This window comes from Sphaerodactylus townsendi, linkage group LG02 (genome assembly GCF_021028975.2).
Source record: "Sphaerodactylus townsendi isolate TG3544 linkage group LG02, MPM_Stown_v2.3, whole genome shotgun sequence".
NCBI lineage: Eukaryota > Metazoa > Chordata > Lepidosauria > Squamata > Sphaerodactylidae > Sphaerodactylus > Sphaerodactylus townsendi.
In genome coordinates this window covers 95,698,851-95,723,379 of record NC_059426.1, presented here as the reverse complement: position 1 = coordinate 95,723,379, position 24,529 = coordinate 95,698,851, and the positions used below count along the sequence as shown (strand labels likewise).

The 24,529-nt window shown below is 41.5% G+C and overlaps 1 protein-coding gene across 1 annotated transcript in view; it reads right to left on the bottom strand.

Annotated features, from left to right (window-relative positions):
* The window catches only part of DCDC1 (doublecortin domain containing 1), a 362,770-nt gene that overhangs the window by 316,697 nt on the left and 21,544 nt on the right, over positions 1 to 24,529 (bottom strand). The window contains exons 6-7 of the mRNA XM_048484584.1: positions 2,988 to 3,193; positions 1,574 to 1,667 (exon numbers count right to left, since the gene is read on the bottom strand). Of these exons, the coding sequence (XP_048340541.1) occupies positions 1,574 to 1,667; positions 2,988 to 3,193 (300 nt within the window). The remainder of the gene's footprint in view (positions 1 to 1,573; positions 1,668 to 2,987; positions 3,194 to 24,529) is intronic.

Genomic DNA, 24,529 nt, shown 5'->3' with positions numbered 1-24,529 from the left:
CAGCTAACTCCCCATTTAAAGTAGACACTGCTTATCTAGGGTAAAAATGCAAAAAAAAAATAGTTCTGTGAGCAAGACAGCCCTGGCAAAGAAGTGGCATAACCACAGCAACCACGCATCTCAAAAGGATAAGAAGGAACTGAGTTCAGCAATAGTGCATGTTCAGCAACAGGGTGAACAAAGTCAGTAGCGGGGTGGACGCTATCCACTGTACTGCACTGCACAGACTAACTGCCTGCTGGGCAATAAGCTATAGCCATTTCATTGATTTAAACAATTCCTGGTTCCCAGGGAACAAGACTGTACCCTTGAGATAACATTTACTGATCTGGAGAAGCTGAAGAGGCAGTAAGGTATGTAAACAGCTCATCTGCTACCAAGCAGAATAAAACTGTTGAAGAGTTTGGATTTTCAGTATAGAGAAAATACAGGTAGAGGCAAAACATGATATAGGTTTATAAAGTTGTGAATGAGATGGAGAAAATAGATAGAAAGTACCCAATGAAGATGATAGGGGGTAGATTCAGGACAGAAAAAAGAAAATAATCTATGAAATTCACTGCTACAGAAGGCAGTCACATTCACTAGTTTAGTCTATTTTAAAATGTGTTAAGGCAAATTTATGGAGGATACCCAATGGTTGATCTATTAGCCACTATGACTAAATGGAATCTCAAAATTTTGGAGGCAGCAACACTCTGTTAGGTGTACTGGGGAGAAAGATAAGATGATGTGTTGGCATCCATGCCCAGGTTGTGAGTTTTTTGAGGCCACAACATGATATGGTCTACATCAGTGGTTCTCAACCTTCCTAATGCCAGTTGCTCATGTTGTGGTGACCTCCAACCATAAAATTGGTATATATAAAATATAAAAAGACCATTTTCTGATGGTCTTAGGTTACCCCTGTGAAAGGGTCGTTCAGCCCCCAAAGGGGTCGCGACCCACAGGTTGATAACCACTGGTCTAGATCAGGGGTCGGGAACCCGCGGCTCGCGAGCCGCATGCGGCTCTTCCGCTGCTGTTCTGTGGCTCCATGAGCGGAGCCGCTGGCCCCACCTTCGCCCGCCCTGCAGGCAGCAGGGCGGGCGCATCCCTCGCCCGCGGCCGGCCAGGCTGCGCCGCGGGCTTTGCCTCCTGCCCGCCCCGCTGCTTGTGGGGCGGGCGCTCTCCCGGCGGCCGGGCAGGCCGAGCCGCCGGGCTCCTCTTCGCCCCCCGACTTTGCTGGTTGCGGGGCCGCCGACCCCATCCTAACCTGCCCTGCAGGCGGGGGGGTGAGCGGGGGGAGGGAGGGCGAGCGAGCGAGCAAGTCGGCGGGGGAGCGGACGGGGGGCGAGCGAGTGGGTGGGGGGGTGAGCGGGGGTGTGCCAAATGGCTCTTTGGTGGTGAGCCAAATTTGGTGGTGAGCCAAATGGCTCTTTGAGGGGAAAAGGTTCCCGACCCCTGGTCTAGATGAACTATCAGTCTAATCCAGCACTTGCTTGTATGTTCTTAACCAGCCAATTAAGGTCATTTATCAAGCTGTGGTTGTTGTTTTTTTAAAGAATCAAACTAATGCATAAATTCCACTTACCATTCATGAGATCATCAATTTTTCCCCCATGCATATTGTACACATTCTTAGCAGGCAAAGTAAGGTTCAGTCTCATGGTGCACATATCTAAAAACTGGGGGGAAAAGTCTTATTAGAAAAATGTTTTTTAATCAAATAAAGCATGAAGTGCAAAAAGTTTATCAATTTGTTTTCTTTCAGAAGTGTTGTAATCAGAAGAGTATTGAGGGAAAATGGTGCCCGGGGGCAACATCCCCTCTGGGCGCCCACACCCCTATGCTCAGGGATGGGGGAGGTGAGCTCGGACTGAACCTCGCCTTTCAGCAGATCGGCTCCTGCCATCCCCAGGGTCTGGGGAGGGCAAAAGCTGCCCTGAAAGGAAGCCGGGGTGGGGGGTGGGGGGGGGAGGCTCGGTTGTGGGGGTCAGGGCTCGAACCAAGTAAGAAAAACCAGGCTGGAGATGGAAACCAGTTGGGTCTCATTGGCAGAGTTCCTTATTCTGTAGTTTAGCTATCCTAACATACCCCTTCTAATGGTTCATATTGTTTAGGAAAAGGAGGGGAAAGAAAAAAAGAAACTCCCTCTAAAGAAAAGAAAGGCAAGCTGCTATGTTTCCTTAGTATCTCTCTGCCTTTCCCAGATGGCCCATCAAAGAAAGCATCTATCCCTTAACTATTCCAACTACCACAATCTATCTCTCTGTCACCCTTTTGTCCTCCAACATCTTAATCTTACTGTTTTCTTCTTTTTTGTTCTTTAGCAATTTAAAAACAAACAGGAAAAATATGCTCCTGGCCATCATCCCTCTTTTTCAAATTACTGCAACCCAAGCTGTAGGAAAGCTATGCATTCCTCATGCATACAGTGACATGAGAAATCTCTCACACCGGATCAGCTAGATTCAGAGCCTATGCCTGAATCTATTTCTGGGAAAAAATATGGAAGTGGGCTATCTCCTGTCAGAGAACCTACTGGAATTTATGATGAATACTGTATGAAACTAGAATCATAAGGATGTCAGAAGGAATTCCATGTACTTCCTTCCCACATGCTTGATTCTATAATTCTAACAAAGTAGAATTTGGTAGAATTCTAGCAAATTCCTCTTCTTAGTGCACCTGGTGTCCAATTGGTGCTGTATAATTTGCTTTTCCCATATTGGTTTTAAGACCAGTCTGCAAAGCAGTATTCAAAACCATTCAGATTGTAAAACAATGCCATTCACTTAAAGCATGCAATTCCAGGCCACAGAGATTGAAGACAATAATCCTATTAAAAACCAATTGAAAACACTGCAATACACTATGGTGCCTGTCCAGTGATTCCGTGGAGTGTACACATGTCATTTATAGCTGAATCTCTTATATCACTGTAGTTTAAAGGATAGGACAAAACTGTTTCCAGCACATTTGGGCTCTGCCACATCCAAATTCACCTTTTCTATATGGTCCAAGGGTGTTGTTATCTCATAACCATCCTGACCCATACAGTTCTTAAATACCAAAATTCTGATACTTGACTTCACAGCAAGTTTCTTCATGTGTTTGAAAAGCACAGGCTTGACTTTTCTTCTCTTGACATCTCTAGGAAGAACTAGACCGTTCAGAGTCCAAGTTGTATTCTTCATTAACAACAGATGGTCTGAAAGAAAAAGGGTAAAGTCAATATTTGGCTTCAGAATTAAAAGCGAACATGTCGTGCTCCCTTTCCCTTATTACCTTAATAACACACTGGCTGGTATCCATATAAAAGCTGGTATTTTTGGAAAAACGACCCCATCTTCCCACAAACCGTGACATAAGCTGTAGCAAGCTGTCTCTACTGATAGCCCACATAAATCATCATTCCTGAAGGGAACAGATGTTCAGGGTATGAAAGAATAATACCACAATTTAGTCATAATTAAAATTCACCTTAGCGCGCTTCTGTAACTGATCAGAGAGGAACATTTCACTTCTCATCTACAAAAATAAATGCTTTTGATCACCTTTTTTTCCTAATAATTAATCCTGGTTCTTAACTTGCACCTGTCTTGTTTCACACTGCTCACAGTGCATCCCACAAATGATCCATTTAACCGCTGCTTTCCTAATTTCCTAAGATCGGTTTTAAAGAATGACCCCCCATACGGACATACACACGTAACATCCCAGCAGTAAATCTAGAATTTGAAATGATGGCTAGGTAAGTATTTAACTCATAACAATATCAGTGACTGATATCTAGAAACAAGTATAAGAAGTAAAATGAATGTGTGAAGTTATATAAAAGATCTGAAGCCTAATACTACTGTCTGCTATTCTGAGGATACAGCACCATGTGCCATGGCTGCTCCTGTCCTGAAAGTCATCCCTTGAAGCTGCTATTTTCCTCTACTGAGGCTTCTCAGTGCCAAATACTGCTATTGTCCCAACATATGAAGTGAGACCAGAGTCAGAGCATGGAGAGGCATTTAGTAAATCTCTTTCTGTCTGCAGTAGCAAGAAAACTAAGTCATGCCTGTTCCGCACAGTAACTGTGTAACGGATTGTAGTCGGGATAAAGGAACCTTTTTTCCTGTTTTTGCATTCACATGTACCTGTGCAGGCAGTTATTGGAGCCCACAAAAACAATTCCAGTTGTTGTTGCGCATTTGCATGGATACGGGTCTATTTTTTTTATTACTTCCCACCCATGTGTAGCTATGCAAACATGCACAAATGAACCCCCACAGCCATGCTGATGTCCCACGATACGACCATCTGCACCTGTGTAGCTACACAGATGCAAGCCGTAAAAAATAATTAAAAGGAAAAGGGAGGCAAATAATACTCCTCTTGCCTGGCCATCCACTCACGAGCAGCTGCAACCTGGGATTTTTGAAAAGACTTGGTAGTTTAGCGATTTTCAAAAAAAAACTGGATTGAGGGAAATAACATGGGGCAGACTCATTTTGAAGGCTGGAGCTGTGTGAAATACCCCTCCAAATGGGTTTATTTAGTATTCTACACCCATGTTTAAGGGCCCGTGCAGATGGGGCTTTAGATTTCTTGTGTGTCCTCTGATTTTTAGAGACCATTTTAGAGACCATTTTAGAGCCATCACCCAGATAGCGACTTCAGATGTACTGACTATGTGGTAGCTCCTACACACTTTTTAAGTGGAGAAAAGGGAGAAGGGCCAATCATGCCCAATCCTGCAGAGCTTTTTGTCCATATTCATCCCACAATATCTGGCATGCACTTTTTAGAAAATAAAAAGTGCCTTGTGCTGAATCAAAAAGCTGGTAGCATCCTGAGATTTTGCCTGGCCAAATCCCATCATAATCAATCATAAAAATATAATTCAAAATTCACAAATATTTTAAATAAATAAACAAAAAATTAAAATTGCTCGCAGGGTTGCGTAGAGAGTTTTTGCTCAGAAGGAAAAAGTGAGAAGCCTTTAGATATGCTCACCATTTTTAATTCCTATTGTTTGGTTCATTTCCTTTTTTAAAAGCCTTACTTAGTTTGTTAAATTCACTATCGAATCTCATTATCGAATCTCATTAAATTCATTATCGAATATTATATTCAGCTCTATACTACGTTTCAATAAGAAGCATATTTTTAGTTGTAAATTTTCCCACCCTATCAATTGTGTTAGACTTTTCAGATATAGTACTCTTTGCCACCAAAGCTGCAATTTCAAGGGGAAAAGGCCATGGTTGTTTTTTAAAAAACAAAAAACCTTTCTTCTGCCATTTTTCTATAGGAAAGTAAACTGCTTTTATTCCTACCAAGGAAAACAATCTTGTCAGCATTGTGAAACATATTTATGCTTGTTTGATTACTTGTGAGCACATATTAGTGAAATGACAGCAGACACTGCCCAACCTTGAGGGGTGGATAAGCGATGTGTCACCACTCCCCTGCAGTGTTGCTATTAGGCAGAATATTCAAATAAAACATATTAATCACATGATGAGAAGGCACAGCTGAATTCTGAGGTCAGTTCTGTCAGTGCTGGCTAATCACTCCCAGGTCCTTGTGTTACTGCTTTACTTATCACTTCCAAAGAATTCTAAGTATTGTTGGCTCTAATTGTCAAATTTTAATAGTTGTTATATTGATAAATCAGAGGAGTTCAGATTCTGATTAACTCATGACTGAGTGCACATTCTTAAAAACTTTACAATATGCTTTAAACAACTTTGTTTCCTTAAACATGAGATTACATACAAACAGGGGACACCTCACTTTCCTCTATATCCCCCTCCCCACATTACCATATCCTCACTTTTTCCTCTTCCATTTCTCCTTCCCACTCAACAATCCTTTTTCTGTTTCCTGTCTTCATTTATATTTATTTACTTCATTGATAGACCTCTGGTAGATAGCCAAGGGATTTCTCTAAACAGTTACAAACATCTGTAACATTTTTGTGACAAACTGTCTATTGTATATAGTTATAGCAATTTTCTCTCATTCCTGTTGCCTTTTCATCTGCCAAATTTAAACCTGAAACCTCTCTGACAGTCCGACTCGACCATTTCCCATAAGAGTAAAATAAAACAGTTTGTTATAAATTAACATCAATTTCTTATGTGCCATCTTCAGACATATACCAACAAAAGGTTTTTCAGTTCCTATGCTGGGTCAGAATACATCTATATACATTTTAACAGCAAGCAATGGGGACAGAGAAACAAAGACGAAAAAGGAGGTGCTTGGTTAAGTGAAAAAAAGAAAAGGGAAAATTGTTAAAACAGCATTTATCCAATGGTCATCCAAAGTGGCTTATATCATTCTTCTTATCTCCATTCTATCCTCAACTGTGGTATCAGTTAAGCTAAGGATGTGTAATTGGCTTAAAGGTACCCAGTGAGCTGCCATAATAAAGTAGTCATTTGAACCTGGGTCTTCCAGGTCAAAGTCTGAAATTCTAACCACTACAACACATTGGCTTTTGTGGAGTGGCTGCTGTTAAATAGTAGCAAGCAGCTGGACCTGGGTGAGTCATGTGATAGAAAGTCGCCTAGCAGTTGTGGTGGACCTGGTCCCAATAGGTCCCATGTCAAAGGCTGAAACTGCTCTGAAAAGCACTCTTCCCTTCTTTTAATAACAAAAACTGAGTTTGGAAAGCTCATAATACTGTTGTTATTGCCTAGTAAGTTTTATAATGGCCACTGCAGAAAGCATTCCTTACTTAAAAGTACAGGTGCTTTTTGTATCAATTGGAGGGAAACATTGTAAGATTAACCCTACAATGTATTTTGAAGAGTTCAGATTTTTTTCAGCAAACTTGGAGCTGTTTGTTCTGTCTCCAGACTCTAGTTTTAAGTATCCACACATGTTGCCATGTTGCAATGACATATAATGACATATATTGACAAGTGGGGGACCTATAAGCACTTGTGGGAAGCATCTCATTTGCCTTCCCCCCACTTCGCTCTTTTTGTTCCCTGAAAGCCCCTATATCTTTTCCCTTTTTTCTGCTTCCTTCTCTCCTTTCCACCCACCCGCCAACCTACTTTTTCCTGCCCCCCTGTCTTCTGCTTCCTCTCCTCTCACCATGGCAACCTCTCCCTAGGAAACATCTGACCCAGTTTTGTGTTGTGATCCCAGCCACTAGGCTTGACTCAGTTGCATGCTGGGGAATCTGCAACAATCTACAAGGACCTCCTCAGAGTCCTCCCCTCCTCCTGGTACCCCCCATGTCCTCCACTTCCATAGTTTCCTCCTCTTCTATCTACACACCAAACATCCTACATTTCATCTGCCCCCTCATATCCAGCTATATAAATTATTTACTTCATTTGTACCTTTCCTTTCTCACCAATGGAGAACCAAAGCAGCATACATCATTGTCCTCTCCGCCATTCTATCCTCATACGAATTCTGTGAGGCAGGTTGGGCTGAGGGTGTGACAGGCCCAAGGCCACCCAGTGAACTTCTACAGCAGAGGAGATTACGGCCTTTAAATGGGAGGGCAGTCCAGACTGTTTTCTGCCCACTGACTGAAAAGGCACTGCTATTTTAACCCCTATGTTCAGAATGGGATGACCCAGAAAGGGGTGGAAAGTAGCAGAAGGCTGCAAAACTCATGAAGTTAGAGGAAGCAAGGCTACCAAGCTGGGACCTTGGTTGGTTTTTATAAGCGCTAAACACCTTGTTTAAGGTAACTGCAATGTTGTTGGGAACTAGTGGGAAGGGAGTTGTTTATTTTTGCTATATTGTAAATGTTAGAATTTATTGTTTCAGGGCTTTTTGTGTATGTAATTGGTGAGAGTTCTTTTGGGGACCTTCATCATCTTGAATCCAGTTCACCAAGTCTCTGGAGTCTTCATGAGCCAACCACCAGCGGCGGGAAGAATGGAATTGGCATTATCAGACTGTAATTAGAAGGACTTGGAATGAAACTTGAACAGGACCTTGGAGTGTTAAATGTTAATGTTTGATGATTCTCATATGTTAAAGAAAGTAAACCATTTTGTTTAAAATTTAGTTGTTGCAAACTCCTTCCAAGTTCTGCCCTACAGAACCCACAAGCAGAGGTTACACTAGCCCCCTGCCATGCCCAATCTCTGAGCACATGCAGGGTGCTATCTCCCCACTAGAGAATGTGTGGCCTCATTCTTGCCTCTGCTCAGGTGCTCAGGCCTGCAGGCAAAGAGGAAAGCACCTCATCAACATCCTGCGGCCTGATTTAGGTGGAGGAAAGACTGCAGCCCTGGCTGCTCCAGGCTGGAGTAGCAACAGTAGCACAGCCTGGCCATCCTTGGCACTCACCTCTGGGTCCCCAGTTGAAGAAGGCAGCGGCAGTTCCAAAGCATTGGCTGTAGCCAAGAAAGGAGGTGACTTGGTTTCACACGACAGAGCTCCCAAGACTGTGGCGGTGGAGGCGGCAGCAAAGATCTGTCTACTGCACCTGCTACTTGGACCTGCCTTTGTCAGGTAAGGCAGCAGCAGTCCTCCTCCCGTGCCTCCCTTTGCTCCTCAGCCACTATCCCAAGGCAAGCTCCCATCTTGCAAAGCAGACTCAGGAAGAAGAGAAGAAGAGTTTGGATTTATATCCCCCCTTTCTCTCCTGCAGGAGACTCAAAGGGGCTTACAATCTCCTGGCCCTTCCCCCCTCACAAAAAACACCCTGTGAGGTGGGTGGGGCTGAGAGAGTTCTGAGAAGTTGTGACTAGCCCAAGGACACCCAGCTGGTGTGTGTGGGAGTGTACAGGCTAATCTGAATTCCCCAGATAAATCTCCACAGCTCAGGCGGCAGAGCTGGGAATCAAACCTGGTTCCTCCAGATTAGATACACGAGCTCTTAATCTCCTACTTGTTTGCAGTCAGTGTTCAGGATCAGCCCACAGGTTTTGTAAATGTGTAGTTGGTGTTCTGTCTCCACCAGAAGGACATGCACAGGTTGTTTCAGTTTGTGTGTTCTCACATGACCCAAAGTGGCAACAAAAATCCCCTGCCATGTGTTTGTGCTTATAAATTAGCATCTTGTTAGTCATTCTGTTTTTTTCTTCTACTTTGGATTTTTAAAAGTTTTTGTTGGCAAGTTCCCCCCTCCCCCAAGTTCTTATTCTAGGGATTTTACTTGCATTGGCCTTTTGGAAGGAGGAATGACTTCTTCTAGCACCAGGTGTGTGGGTGTGGTTAATTCCACAATTTAACAGGACTACTACTATGATTCTTGCCCATTGAAGTCAATGTCTAAAAGATTCCTATAAAGGGGCACCTACAGCTTTCCAGCAACCTAGCAAATTAGGCAGCCTTCCTTTTATCCCTGGGGAAAAGTCCCAGAAGTCTTGAGGGTTATGGAGAACAAGCACTGCTTTGAACAAACGAAACACCAAGCCATCACTTTCCTCCCACCCAATCCACTATTGCAGATTTTAGCCATGAAGGAGGAGGGTGCACAATGTAATTGCTTGATCCAGTTGCTATCTATTGTAAATAAACTGTGGGCTCAGATGGTGCCTTTTTATGTGCTTGCTCCCCCTAACTTTAAACCTGGCTACGTCCCAGAAAATAGCCCTATCATTTTGGGGAGGGTTAACTCCCCAATGTTTGCTTCTAAGGTTTTGAATTTTCCTGAAAACTTGGGGTCTTTTCTTAGGTATGCAGAAAGATACATCTTAGTATCACAGAATCATAGAATTGAAAGAGACCACAAGGGCCATCAGTGGGCAGGGAGAAACCATGATGAAAAGGTGCTGTTTCTTTTGAAACCTGGTTGTATCTGGCTTTAATTTCTCAGTGGGGAAATGGCCTCTGACTCATGGCAACCCTATGAATCAATGTCCTCCAAAACATCCTATCGTTAACAACCTTTCAAAATGAGAACTGTGGCTTCTTTTACATAGTCATTCCAGCTTATGTTGGGTCATCTTTTCCTGCTGCCTTCAACTTCTGCTAGCATTATTGTCTTTTCCAGTGACTCTTGTCTACTCATAATGTGACCAAAGTACTACATCCTCAGTTTAGTAATTTTACTTTCTAGGGACAGTCCAGCCTTGATTTGATCTTGAATCCACTTATTTGTTTTTTTTGGCAGTCCACAGTATCCATAACACTCTCTTTCAACATGCCTTTTCAAAGGAATCCATTTTTTATCCTGTAAGCTTTCAGCTTTCAGACTCTTACATAGTCATATGAAATACTATGGCATGCATTAGCTTGAGCTTGGTTGCCAGTGACACATCCTTACACTCAAGAATCTTTTCTAGCTCCTTCATGGCAGTCCTACCCTAGTCTCAATCTCAGAGGCGTATCGAGGGAAAATGGATCCCGGGGCAAAATCTGAGTTTCCCCCTCCCCTTCTTCATTTCCCCTAGATCAGGGGTAGGGGACCTGCGGCTCTCCAGATGTTCAGTAACTACAATTCCCATCAGCCCCTACCAGCATGGCCAATTGGCCATGCTGATAGAGGCTGATGGGAATTGTAGTTCCTGAACATCTGGAGAGCCGCAGGTTCCCTACCCCTGCCCTAGATTTTGCCCCGGGCTCCCTAAATATGCCTCTGCTTGTATCCATTATATCTACATTAGCAGTGACAGGATCAGATGGTCTTGTATCCATTATATCTACACTAGCAGTGACAAGATCAGATGGTCTTAGGGCAGTGATGGCGAACCTTTTTGAGACCGAGTGCCCAAATTGCAACTCAAACCCCATTTATTTATTGCAAAGGTCCAACCCAGCAATATAACCTGAATGCTGAGGTTTTAGTTTAGAAAAAAACGGTTGGCTCCCTCTTCCTCCGCCCCACCCGCTCGAGCAGGGGCCAGCCTGCTCTAGCCTCCAACAAGTCTTGCGCGCACTGCTCTGTGCCTCTCTAGAAACTCTGCCTCCTCTGCGCCCCCCCCCCCTTGGGCAGCAACCACCTGGAGCACAGGCACCAGGCCTGCCAGCTGAGTCCTCCCTGCTGACCACAGTGCGCGCACGTCATACTCAGTGGCCCAGGCCAGCTTAGAAGTGTGTGTGTGTGTGGGGGGGGGATTTTCCGCCCCCCACATGACAAACTCTGTGTGCGAGTGCCACCTCTGGCACCCGTGCCATAGGTTCGCCATCAGTGTCTTAGGGTTCCAAATTTTCCACTTGTGTGGGATACCTTTTTGCTTGTTCAGTCTGAAGATACTGGCAGAATTCTTGGAAGTTTAAGATCTACTACCCTTGCCCCTCCTGGCTGCTTAAATCTGTCAGGGGAGGGCTGGCAGACTGGGTCTGAGTGACAGTACTTGCCGCCCTGAGAAAGGAGAAGGTGGGTCCTGTCATGAAGTAGGTAGTATTGCATCCACTCCTGAACAACCCTCTCTGGACCTGGGAGAGTTGAATAACTACTGCTTAGTCTTAAATGTACTGAGCAAGACTTAAGCTGGTCATTCTGTAAGTCTAAGAAGCTTCTGTTCAACATGTGGTTTTTGTTTCCAATGACATTAGTCCTATATCTAAAATGTGGGTAGTGCAGAGAGTGCTGCACAGGCTTGCCAGTACACATCAGTTGTCACTTTCCTGAAAAGCATGTGTCAAAGTTCCCTCATGAACTGACTTGATCCTAGAGAAAGAGGTATCTAAGAACAGCTTCTCTGAAAGGCCCACTAAACTGCTTCTTGGCAAGAGTAAAATTATCTCAACCTTTCACTTTGCAGCATCTTAAACAGTAAGAAAGGAAGCTGTGAAGAGAAGAATGTGAGGGAAAATGCAGTTGCTAAAAATACCTGCAATTTAAAAAAGAAAAGATGCAGGTATTTAGAAATATTACAATTTTTAAAAATTACTTTATCCCAAACAATATGTACTTAAGGAATGTTGCCAGGATTCTTGAGTATGTTTTGTTTTAGTATCAGTGTTACAATGTTCTTTATAATGTTCATGAAATCTTGAAATTCTAGCAGTAATTGGTGAGGTAAAAGCTTGCAGAACTTCAGAAGTGCTCTGAGCATTGTTACTGCAGAAGATTTTTGCACCTAAAATCAGTATGCCTATTTATCCAGTAACTAGTTAATTTAAAAAAAAAAGTTCAATGCAGCTGCAGCTGTTCTTGTTCTCATCTGTATTACAATGTCTAGTATTGCAACCTGTGCTTTAATAGTAGCCTATAGATCAGCAGTTCTCAACCTTCCTAATGCTGCAACCCTTTAATACAGTTCCTCATATTGTGGTGACCCCCAACCCTAACATTTATCCATTTTACAGATGGAGAACACTGATGCAGAGAGTCTTAGGCGACCCCTGCGAAAGGGTCGTTTGACCCCCAAAGGGGTCCCGACCCCCAGGTTGAGAACCATTGCTATAGATCCAGCTTCTCCCATCAAGTCAAGCAAGAGAACCTTCATCTGCCAACATCTTCCTGCCCCACTACTATGCTAGGTATTTACAATTTCTTTGGGTGACCAGTGAATCACTACAGGGAACACAGCCAACACAGAAAGAAAAGAAGCAGCAACTGTTATGAACATTATATGTGTATTTATTTAAAGCATTTACATACTTTCCTTCAAGGGGGCATACAAATATGAAATGACCATACTTCCCTTGTTCAGTGAGTGTTTAACTCAGACCTATTACAATAAAATGGTTAAAAGCTGCAGAATGAGTGATTTCTAATTAGTTGTCCCATGTAGGCTAATTTTAAAATGTTAAAAACAAACTCAAATGGTCTCTGCTAACTGTTTTTTCTTTTAAAACATAACATTAAATCCTTACACTTGCTTCAATAGCTCAGCTGTTTTGGAGCTATGTACTACATCCAGTCCAATGTTAAACTTCCATTTGGCCATGAAGTTCCCTTGGGAAAATCACTCATTCTCTCTAACCCACCTCACAGGGTTGTTGTGAGGACAGAACAGTGCTGGGGATATCTTCTTTCCACCTGAACTTCATTGGAAGGAAAACAGTGAAACAATAAAAGTGTTGTTTTTTAAACAGGAGGTTGGAATACCCAAAGGACACCGCCTCTATCCAGACTACTATGTAATGCACATGCTAATTATCAGTTGCTGCGGTGTGAATTAATTTCAGCAGTTCCCCTCAGATAATCTATCACCCATATTTCACATTCTTCCTCCAGTGCTTTTGCATTAATGTTCAGCTTCTGGTGTGTCACAGACTGGAGGCATAGGCAGGATGGATGCCAGCCCCATTTTCTGATTATGGCTAGCACTTGGGATAGTTCCCTTAAGTATTCATTCCTGGAACCACCCAGGGAGGTCTAAAGGCTTTCTTCAGGCAGCACAAAATAGAGCAAGAGGTGTAAAAAGGGGCTGGGGAGGGAAGTCACTGCAGCTTTCTGTTGAGGTGGATGCCCCACATGTTGGGAGCTACAGCTGTGCTTTCTTGTTGTGTTGGAAAAACACCCTGGCTTTGAAGCGCAAGCCCCAAATCTGTTGATAGGTTTCATGTATTAATAGATGAACAGGATGTTAATAAAATCCTTGGCTATCAACATCCTGTTCATCTATAAATACATGAAACCTATCAACGGAAGTTGAGTTTTTGAAAGGCATCAGACATTGGTATCCTTCTACACCATTAGTGGATCTCTTACTGTTCACCCACTTCTCTGTGAGACTTCTCAACTTCTCTGATTTTAATTCTCTTCTAATTCTTGACATTAATTGAAAGTAAGTCAGCCACTGTATTTTCTTTCCTTCATCCGTTATCACTTGCCATGACTTAATGTTTCCCTGCAATTTATTTCTTTATAAATTATATTATCATTATTCTTTCTCATCTCCCTGTCATAATATGCTTCCATGGGAGATTTTAAGGATGAAGTTATGTCCATATATGCACTCATGGAAAGAAAGAAAATGGCCAACAAAATTACTACAGAATTACAGAGAACAGCATTAGCTAGACTAAGGCATAACACATAATAGCTATTCTTCCCTAACAAGGAAGAGGCAGATTATATTCATCAAGGTATGAAATGAACAGCGCTTTAAATCAAGTAATAACAAAGCAACAATAGCCTGAAAAATCATCGCCAATGTACTTGTGTAAGTAGCTCTGCTGGTGTGTAAAACTTTAACTTAACCTAAGGCCCTTTCTGCACGGGCCATTTACGGCGCCCTGGGGACGGCAAAAACGCCGTACCCAGGGAGCCGTTCGCACAGGCGGCGCTGCCAAAATGCAGCAGCGCCGACCTGGCTCCCCTTCCCCACCCCCAGGGCGGCGTCAGGCCGCCTCCAAAAACAGCGCATTCCCGGCAGCATTTTTGGAAAACAGCGCATTCCTGGCGGCGCGGTGCAAACGGCACCGCCGGGAACACGCTGTTTTCCCCGTTCCTCTCCCGCTCACCTCATCGCCTTTGTCACTCTACAGGACTGCTGAGCCCCTCCCTCGCTGTCCTCCGACCCCTGGAGGTTGGAGGGCAGTGTGGGCGGATCTTAGGAGTCCAGCAGGGCGCCGAAGGCGACGAGGTGAGTGGGAGAGGGACGGGGAAGAGGCGGATCCGTGCGGAGCCGCCTCTCTCGTGCCGGCCTCACCAGGGGCCGCTCGCACGCTGCTGTGCGAACGCCCCCCCCCCTCCACCGGCAGAATTCCTGCCGGTGCAGGGGCGCCCTTTCCGTTGTGCGGAAAGGGACTGAGTTTAGTTGAGCTGTCATCTTTTTTTGCTGAAAAATGCTGCAGGTTCAACTATTATTATTTGTACCAGTAATGTTGATGTTTTAAATTATATATTCGAATTTCTAATTGTCACTTTCTGTTTTGAGAGTTTTTGCAGGTTGGAAGGATACATTTCAATTAAACAATGACAATTCTTGACATAACTTAGGTAAAAATCATATCTGTATCTTCTATGGTTTATGAAATGCATATATGTGTGTGTTTTTAAATTAATTAATAGGGAAAGTGAAAAATCTGTGATAAAATATGTTTAGCACCAAGTTCAATAGGCTGATGCATTCTTTGAAAAATAAAATATGACAGAATATTTAATTTCAATATGATTATCATAAAAAGTGTTAAACTGTTGTTTAGAATGCTGCTTGGAATTGAAACATTTTCAAATCTGTCAATAATTAGAATAGTGAGAATTTATTATTTCACTGACACTTGCTCCTTCCAGAAAAAGGTGGCATATTTTAAACATGTTTGTACATATTCTTGTCAATCAAGAACTGCCACCACAAATTATTTCATTTTGGGAAATCACTGGGCATTTCTCAGAAAGTCTTTCTTGGTTTAAAACATGGTTTTGAAATATAGCATAACTCTTTTGTATACTGCTATATATTTATAATATTCACCTTCTACCAAATGGGTGGCTGATACCAATATGGGGAAATTCTATCTGTAAAATAGTATATTGATCTGGGAAAGAAAATGTAATAGCAACATGATTTATAATGTGTTGTTTTAAAGTCCTATGTGAATATCTTCTCTTAGAGAGAAATAAAAGCCATAAAGCTTTGCAAGCTGACTCCTGGAGACTTGCCAAGTAGCTAGAGAAGTAGGAAAGAGAAAGAAGAAAAAGGAAACAAGAGGGTAAAATGACCCTTGTTAAAACTATTGCTTTCCTCATTGTTCTTCCCCAAACTCCTGGGATTTAGCCAGCAGTTTCTAAGGCCAGGGATAATTTTTGATGTAACTTGAAGAGAACTGTGAGCTTCTGATAACGACAATAAAGCCAATAGCAGTAGTATGACTAAAAAATCTGGTCTAACCTAGGTTAACAAAGTAGTGTAACAAGAAGGTTAATAATGAACTCTGTTAGTTGCCAAATGCATAATAGAATCTGATGGTACAATCTGATGATAAGCAATATATTCCAAAATAAATGGTGGTGATGGGGCTATAACTAGTTTTACTTTTTCAAATTTTAAAATATCCAACCTCTTCATTTTGCAAATAACATGAAAAGGTGATTAAAAGTGTTACTTAAAATATAATTTCTTAAAGCCAAGTGTAATAAATAATTTCAACAGAATACTGGCAATTCCTAGGGCCTTTAATAACAAATATCCAGAAAACATTAAAAGATAAAAGGTTGATAGTGAATCCAAACATGGAATGAAGACAAAAAACAACCAAAAGAACAACAAAAAGTCATAAATATTCCCATTTATCTTTTTGCTCAAAGCAAAATGCTGTTGTGTTTCAAATGTGTTTCCTTACTAGGAAGTTTCTTGCATTCATCCAGTGCCCCACTCAAATACATGATGGGCTAATTCCCATTGTTTAGAAATTTTATATTTCACTTTCCCATTCCAAAGACATTCAAGATGACTTTCATTTATTACACAAGCAGAACTGAAAGTTTTAAAATACTTATAGACAGAGAAAAATAACCCTAAATCAATTAGAATGGTGACTGTACTCTGAGGAGAATTCCCTGGTCCATTGTATTTGAAACATGGAATGGTTACCCCAGGAGTGAGATTCTTAATTGGGTTTCTAACAAAAGATTGGCCCAGAGTGCTGAAGCAAGGGTACCAGCCTTCATGAACTAATTGATTCATGAAATTATAGTAGCAACAAACAAAAAATCCTCTCATACAAGAACGAAGAAACAAAGAAACAAAAGCTTAACGAATCTCCTTAAGCCTATGAAAAGAAAAATAGTGCTGCAACTAATCTGTAACTTTTGTTTATCAAATGGTCTTCTGTGCATGGACAGATGGGGAACTGGCACAGGCATAGGTCAACTGTGAAAGAGCTGATATCTCACCTTCCAAAATAATCTACTAGCAGTCAGTGGTTCTCAACCTTCCTAATGCCGTGACCCTTTAATACAGTTCCTCATGTTGTGGTGACCCCCAACCCTAACATTTATCCATTTTACAGATGGAGAACACTGATGCAGAGAGTCTTAGGTGACCCCCGTGAAAGGGTCGTTCGAATCCCCCGGGTTAAGAACCACTGTACTAGCTGGAGAGTGCCCCCTCAACTTCAGAGTGAGGCTAGATCATTTTCCTGCTCAAACACTCACATAACAGAGCAAGAGAGAGAACTCCTTTCGTCCGTTATCCAACTGTCAGTTCACAGTGGAGGGGGGGATGTTTGCCTACACAGAAGACTATACAATGAACAACAGTTAAAGGTAAGTTGCAACACTGTTTTTCATCTTTGTGGTCTCTGTCCAGTTCCACATGGGAAGCAAGAAAGCTTACTTGCTATAGGAGGCCAATATGCAACTGCCTATTTAAATAGCAATGGTAGAACTGCTCTCCCCACAGCTGCTTTGTTCCTGGAGCTGACATCCATGGCATAGGGCTTGATGAAGGTGGATGGATCCAACCAGGTCATCGCTCTGCAGATGTCCTTCAGGTTGATGCTGGAACCAAAGATGGCTGAGGCAGCTTTGGCCCTAGTGGAGTGTGCTATGATATGTATTGTACACTCTACCTTCATCTGGGTGTAAGCTATTCTAATAGCTACAATGATCCAGTGTGATGTCGCCTTATCCTTGTTGGGCCCTCTGAAACACATGAAAGGTTTTTCATCTATTCTAAAATTCTTGATGCATTGTATATAAAATAAAAGTACTCTTCTGACATCTAATGAATGTAGTGATTTCTGATGATGTTTGTGGGATAAGAAAGAAAATAGGTAAAACTTGATCCTTTCAGACATGGAAAGTAGACATTTCTTTTGGAAGGTGATCCAAATTGGGCCAGTTTCTCATTGTGAAATTTAAAAAATGGATGGTCATGCCTAAGGGCATGCAGATGACTTACTCTATGGACACATTCAACTACCACAAGAAAGCATATCTGGAACAAAAGTAAGTCACAATGGCCAATCACATATGGCCATTGACTTGAAGGACTTGCCCATTAGTTGTGCCAGTACCAAGGACAGACTCCATTGTGGTATCAAAGGTTTAACTGATGGGTATTATTTAGACCCCTAAGGAATCTCTTAAAATCAACGTTTGAAAAGAGAGTATGAATCAGCGCCAATATATAACGTCAATATGGCTGCCAGATGAACTTTAGTAGATGAATTTGACAAATGGTTATCTTTTATATGAAACAAATAATCAAACATGGAAGATAAAGGGTAACTGTCAGTGTTCAATCAATATGCTATGGTCAAGTGAGAAAAACTATGCCATGAATGCCTGGTGGAAGGTTTACGTGAAGCTAGCAGGACAGAATGAGCCATGACATGAGGTGCAGAGATGGCATAGTGTGCCACTGGATTAATCCTAGTTGTAGGAGGTCTTCCTGCAACTTGGCAAACCATAGCCTTCTGCTCCAGAAAAGTGCCATCAGAATACAAGTAGGTTTGTCCCCTTTCACCTTTATGACAATCTGAGTTTTGCGCCGCCTCCCCCTTCCCTCCATGGGCAGCCACTGTGATGCTGGAATCCACCCCCAAACAGCATCACTTTCAATGCTGTTTAAACTAGAGAGCTCAAATTCTCCTTTTAAATCCACCTTAAAGGGAGAATCGGGGGTCCCCAGTTAAAACAACACTGAAAGTGATGCTTTTTTGGGGTGGATTATCCCCCACCCTGAAACAGCATCACTTTCAATGTTTAAACTGGGGACCTCAGATTCTCAAATCCATGCTGAAGGGGGTGGATTTAAAAGGAGAATCTGGGGAAATTTGGAGGGTGCCTGCTGTCAGGGGTGCAATTGTTAAGCTAGCAGCACCAAACTTTCAGGGTATCTTTAAGAGACTCTCCTGATGATACCTCCCTGGTTTGGTGAAGTTTGGTTCAGGGGGTCCAAAGTTATAAACCCTCAAAGGTGTAGTACCCATCTTCTATTACTCGCATTGGAAACAATGGGAGATGGGGGCACCCACTTTGGGAGTCCATAACATTGGACCCCCTGAACCAAACCTCACCAAACCTGGGTAGTATCATCAGGAGAGTCTCCCAACAAATCCCTGAAATGTTGGTGTTGCTAGCCTAAAAATGCACCCCCTGTAGCCCAAAAACCAAAAAAACACTAAAAAATACAAAATAAGCACACAAACGGGGGCAGAGTTTCGGACATGCAATGGGGGGGGTTGAACCTGAGAACCCCCCTTACCTAAGTCCTTGATGACAATCGTGTTCAACAGGGGAAGGGAGGAAACCAGGACACAAAGCCTGTGCCCTAGCTGAAATGGAAAGCATCACCTATGGAGCCCTGACCCATGGAAAGCAAAAAGGTCTATGTCTGGCAACCCCTGTGGTGGAACATAAGTGCAAGGTACTTAAAATTGATGGACCACTCATGTTGATTTTGAAGATCTCTGGGAGGGTACTGGCTAAAATGTTGGCTTGTTACACTATACATATGAAAGATAGGGTTGTGTTGTGTTGGCTCACCCAAACCCAAATGCTGGAAGCCTATGAAATACAATTGAAAGATAATATACAATTTGTAATTAATGCCATTGAACTTATGAAAATAAAGAAAAAGGAGCAGAAAAAGAATTTGATAATATTTATTGGACTTCTATGTTAAGAATATTGGAAAACTTTAAATGTGGTTTAAGATTTTTGAACTGGATACAAAGTATATATACCAAACAGTGAGTGAGGGTATCAATAAATGGGGCCCTCACAGAAGAGTTACAAATTGAAAAAGGAACAAAACAAGCATGTCTTTTATTCCCACTATTATTTATTATGGTGTTTCAGTGACAAAGCCTAGACAAGATTTGATAATCAAAAGACTAAATGTTGATGGAGGAAGAATTTAAGATGAAAAGTTATGAAGATGATTTAGTATTATCAATCAATTTGGATAATATGGAAATACTGTCAAACCCGATGTCAAACTTGAAGGGATGATTGTTGATGGGATCTTGATGGACGTGAGATGAAGCAATGGAGTCATCATGTTTCAAAGTCAAGGGATACTGGACAACTGATCTCAACCAATTAGAAGAGACACAGGGGAGGCATGTACCAATAAATGTATGGAGGCACATACATCCATGAACACCAAGAGAGAAAGAAATGGCAAGGATGAAAGAAACCTTGTGACTAACAAAAGTTCACCATCAACCACTTTCCTCCAATGGATGGGAAAGAACTGTGAAAACATCATCTCCTGACAAAGGAGATGAATGTCTGCTGAAGAGAATGGAGGTGTCCTTGGATGATAGAGGAGTTGTAGACTGACAGGGACTGCAGAATCTATGATAAGTGACAAGGCAACAATGGCGGGAGTGGGAGCTCAGAGGTGAAACTCCTAGACTACAATGAAAACTCTGATGAAGAGAAGCCAGCCTGCTCTTGACTCTGGAAGGGAGAGAGGAGCATGCTCCTAGTGCTTGAAAGCTTCTAGAAGCATTTTGGTCACATCTCCATGGCCAGCAACTGCCATATAAAGGACTGTATTGAAGACACAATAATGAACATAAAGTAAAACCAATAAAGTTCTAGAATACATACATTACATAGGGAAGAGGATTAAAAAAACACTCAAGTACCAAAACAATCAGAATAAATTTCACTTACAACCTACAACATGACAGATATGGTGGCAGGCAAACTTTTCTTCAGAGACTGGTTAAAAATAGTATAATTGAGAAAAGTAGATCACTCCAGAATGTGTAGAGTTCAAATGACTTAAACCTGATCCAAGATTTAGCACAAAAATAGAATTGGAACATAATGTGGATGTTCTACACAAAATGTTCTTATTACACCATGTCCTTGTTATCAATGTGGCCACCATATTCTGGCCCAATTAAAGTTTCTAAAGATTTGTTTAAAGTCAGCTGCATGTTTAATGTATTTTAGAAATCCAGTCAATATTACTGAGAAATTGATCATTTGTGATAAGATCAACCTTTGTCATAGAAGTCAAACCAATCATAAGCAAATCCCACTGAGCTCAATGAGAGATAAGCCCTGGGAAGTATGCTTTGGATTGCCGCCATAGGCTCTCTCCTTCCCCTTGACTCTAAATAAATAGGTCTTTTGACGGCTTGATGGTGAGGCAGGCAGATGGGTTTTTGTTGCCCCACTCAGTTGGAACACTTACATATTCCAAGGTCCAATGAGTATCTGTCAATGCAGCACCATAATGGCTTGAACCAGGGATTCACAACCTGGGGTAAGGCTTTGTAGCTATTATTTTCTACTAGCCAGCTGTAAATCCTACTCCCACAACAATATTTACACTAACTGCATTAATAAAAAGGAAACTACCCCCCCCCCTGAAAAAAAAATGTTAAGTAATTTTCATTTTCAGCCCACAAGAGTCCTATTTTAGATTCTTTTCAGCAAATACAAGTAGTTCAAATAGTGTACAACATGTACATTGTCTGGTGAAGTATTCCGTGAAATCAGGTCAATGAATGAATGTATATTGGGGGTTCTGTTTGCTCCACAAAATATACATGCTGCATAATATTTGACTTCATTATAAACAACATATATTTGCTATTTAAAAGTACCAATAAAATCCTTTAAATCCCTGTGTAAAAGAATTTACTGCAGAGTTTGGCGGGTTTTGACCCCCTTAATATTAATACTTTTTTTAGCAGCAAAAGGTTGCTGAGTTGGGGTCAGTTCTTTAGATACAACTTTCCATACTAGGCTGCAGGGGTAAGAAGGGAGGCAGTTCAGTGTTTGAAAATATGTTTGACATGCAACCAAATTATAATACTTACACAGACATACCACAGTAAAAAATGGACTAGGTACTGAGAAAACTCTATATTACAGCAACATGCCTAACCCAAACTTTTTTGTGTATTCTGACAAGCCTGTTAACAGTAATAAAAGAGAGAATTAACAAAACACAATTTATGTAAAGAAAAATAGGACACAAAAATGATGATAGAAGTTGCAGAAGAAACAAAAATTGGAAACTTGCCAACATGATGATAGTTCCTGCTGTTCTGTCTGTTGATAAAATTACAATAAAATCAGAGAAGAATAATCTGAAAGATGTGGATATTTCTTTCTTCCCATACGCAAAAAGCCACTAGGTCACTGAGATGTTTCCTTAGTAGAATGTTTCACTGCATTTGATTTCTAAATTTAAAAATAAGGGGAGCTTATAAACATGGAACAAGAAATTTATCTCTGCCAAATCTAAGAAAAGACAGCAATGTTGAAGATGATGGACGCTTTGGAAGCCATTGTAAAATGTTTCATTGTTATGAAATATAACGCAATAACAATAAAAAGACTGATCCTAGGGACATTCACAAAAGGAGCACCACAGAGCCACCTGCAGGCAAGGTGAAGGTCTCTGTATACACTGAAATGTCCTGAAGTACGCAGAAAATATGACTTTGTAAACCTGATAAATTAATTAAAAGGAACATAAAACCCTAGGTCTGGTAAAGAGTGAGTAATGTTAACAGTTTTATAAAAAGGGGAGGTGGGAGAGAAAAGGGAAAGCTGGCTCAAGCCAGTTCACATTTATAGACACCTGATTAGGATCTTGGGGACATAGGGGATCTCAACATGTAGTATTACTGTTGATATTTCTCTGTAAAACATATCTCCATGATGCAGTGATTCTTAATGAAGGTGAGCTACAAATCTTGGGGGTATTCAGACTTTTTAGACGCAAATGGCAGACATTCAGTATTTTAATATTTTAGGAAGCTGCTTCTGCCCACTTGTGATGGTTTCAACTGACTGGTGAAAGAGGCTCCATTCAAAGTGATGGCACTAACTGCTGAAGTCATAAATAGCTGGGGTGCAGTTCAGCTGTAGAAAGCCACTCCCCATATCTGCTTTCATATTCACCTTCTTTTTAGTAACGGTCTGCCTCTGGAATTTCCTATCCAGGGAAGTGTGCTAAGCTAGTTCTTTCCTGCTGTTCAAGAAGATACTCAAGACTATTCTGTTTATTAGCACTTTTGGGAAGAATGTTGATGCTGCTATTTTCATTATCGTATATTGCTGCTATTTCTATCATTGTATATTAAAAACTGTTTTCAACAAAGTTACCATGGCTCAGACTAAAAGACATGATAAAAACTGAGTACAAAAATAATGTTTTGTGTTGGATTTAGTGTTTTGTATTTCATATATATTACAGTATAATTTTATTGGATTTGTATTAAGTTTATGACAGACCCATTTTTGGTTTAAGAAACATACACATTTAAATAAAATAAATAGTACAAATTGTCAAGTGAAGTGGGAAGAACAGAGCCTTTACAGCTCTGGCGCCGGCCTGGTGGAACACTCTCCTGCCAGCTGTCCGGGCCCTGCGGGACCTTGGGGAATTCCGCAGGGCCTGTAAGACTGAGTTGTTCCACCGGGCCTTTGGGGAGACCAGCCGCTGAAGGTGCCCCAGTTCCCTCCCCTTTGCTTCCTATGGGTCCCTAACACCGCTGGGATCCATCATCCTCTCTTTATTTCTTTTAGGAGGGTCATGTAAGGGTTTCGTGGGACGCTACTCTGGGTTACAATTGCTGTTTATATTGTATTTATGTTTTTATATATGATGTTTTATATTGTGCACCGCCCTGAGCCCTCCGGGGATAGGGCGGTATATTAAATCTAATAAATAAATAAATAAATAAATAAATAACAATCATTTCGCCGGCACAATTCCTGCTAGCAAATGGGTGTGTTCCTGGGTCAAAATACCCAGTAAGCTAGCTAAAGCTGGCCCCACCCACAGGAACACCCCCTGGGGTGACAGCATGAGTTCGTGTGCCAGGCAAATGGTGCTGCTGCAGCTGTACTGGTGTCCATATATCACACTACTGCATGGCTCCCCAACACCAGCATAAGTGCCTCTGTACTGGAGTAAATGGCCCTTATACTGGTGCAAGTGGCATTTATGCTGGTGGCAGGATCACACCGCTTCCTACGTGGTCCCCCCCTGGATTGAACTGCAAGGTTACCTAGTGAAGTAATGGTTGAGCCAAGAATTAGAAGGAACTTCCAGATACAATACTTGGACTCTTGGCTCTTAATTCATATGCAAAGTTATCCATTTGAGCAATAGAATTTATCTACCCCTTTAAAAATAAGTCAACCACACAAGAATGGAAAAGTGAATTGTATCTTAGCATCATGATTTACTATATGTTACTAACTGTGAAAGCTACAGTCCCTTCTGTGTAAGAGGAAGGGAGATATCAGATTCTACCAGATAGCTCCTAGGTTTCTACAGAAAATATCAGTTTGTCAATGACAAAAGTCAAGAGGAAACAAACATAGGCAGCTCACATAACAAAAGCTGATGAACAAGCTTCCTCAACTCTAAAATATATTTAATCAAGGTGTTTTATTGTACTGGCAAACCATGAAGATCAGAACTTAATAGTTCTAGTCCCTCAACAAGAGGCAAACTTGAAACAGAAGTGTTCAGTTTTGAAGGCTGGGTTATGTGTGATACTAAAAGCAACTGAAATCAGGGTTAGTAAAAGCTTAAGTGTTACGTTTTCTAAAAATCAGATCAGTTCAGTATTTGTAAGGCAATTTATGAAAGATCAAATTAAGAAGTCAGCATTGGACACTTATCTTATCTTGTAGATCTTTGGCCAATATTTGCAAATACTCTACTAAAGCAGGGAAATATAATACTCTACTAAAGCAGAGAAATATAAATCAACCAGGCTATCTGCCAAA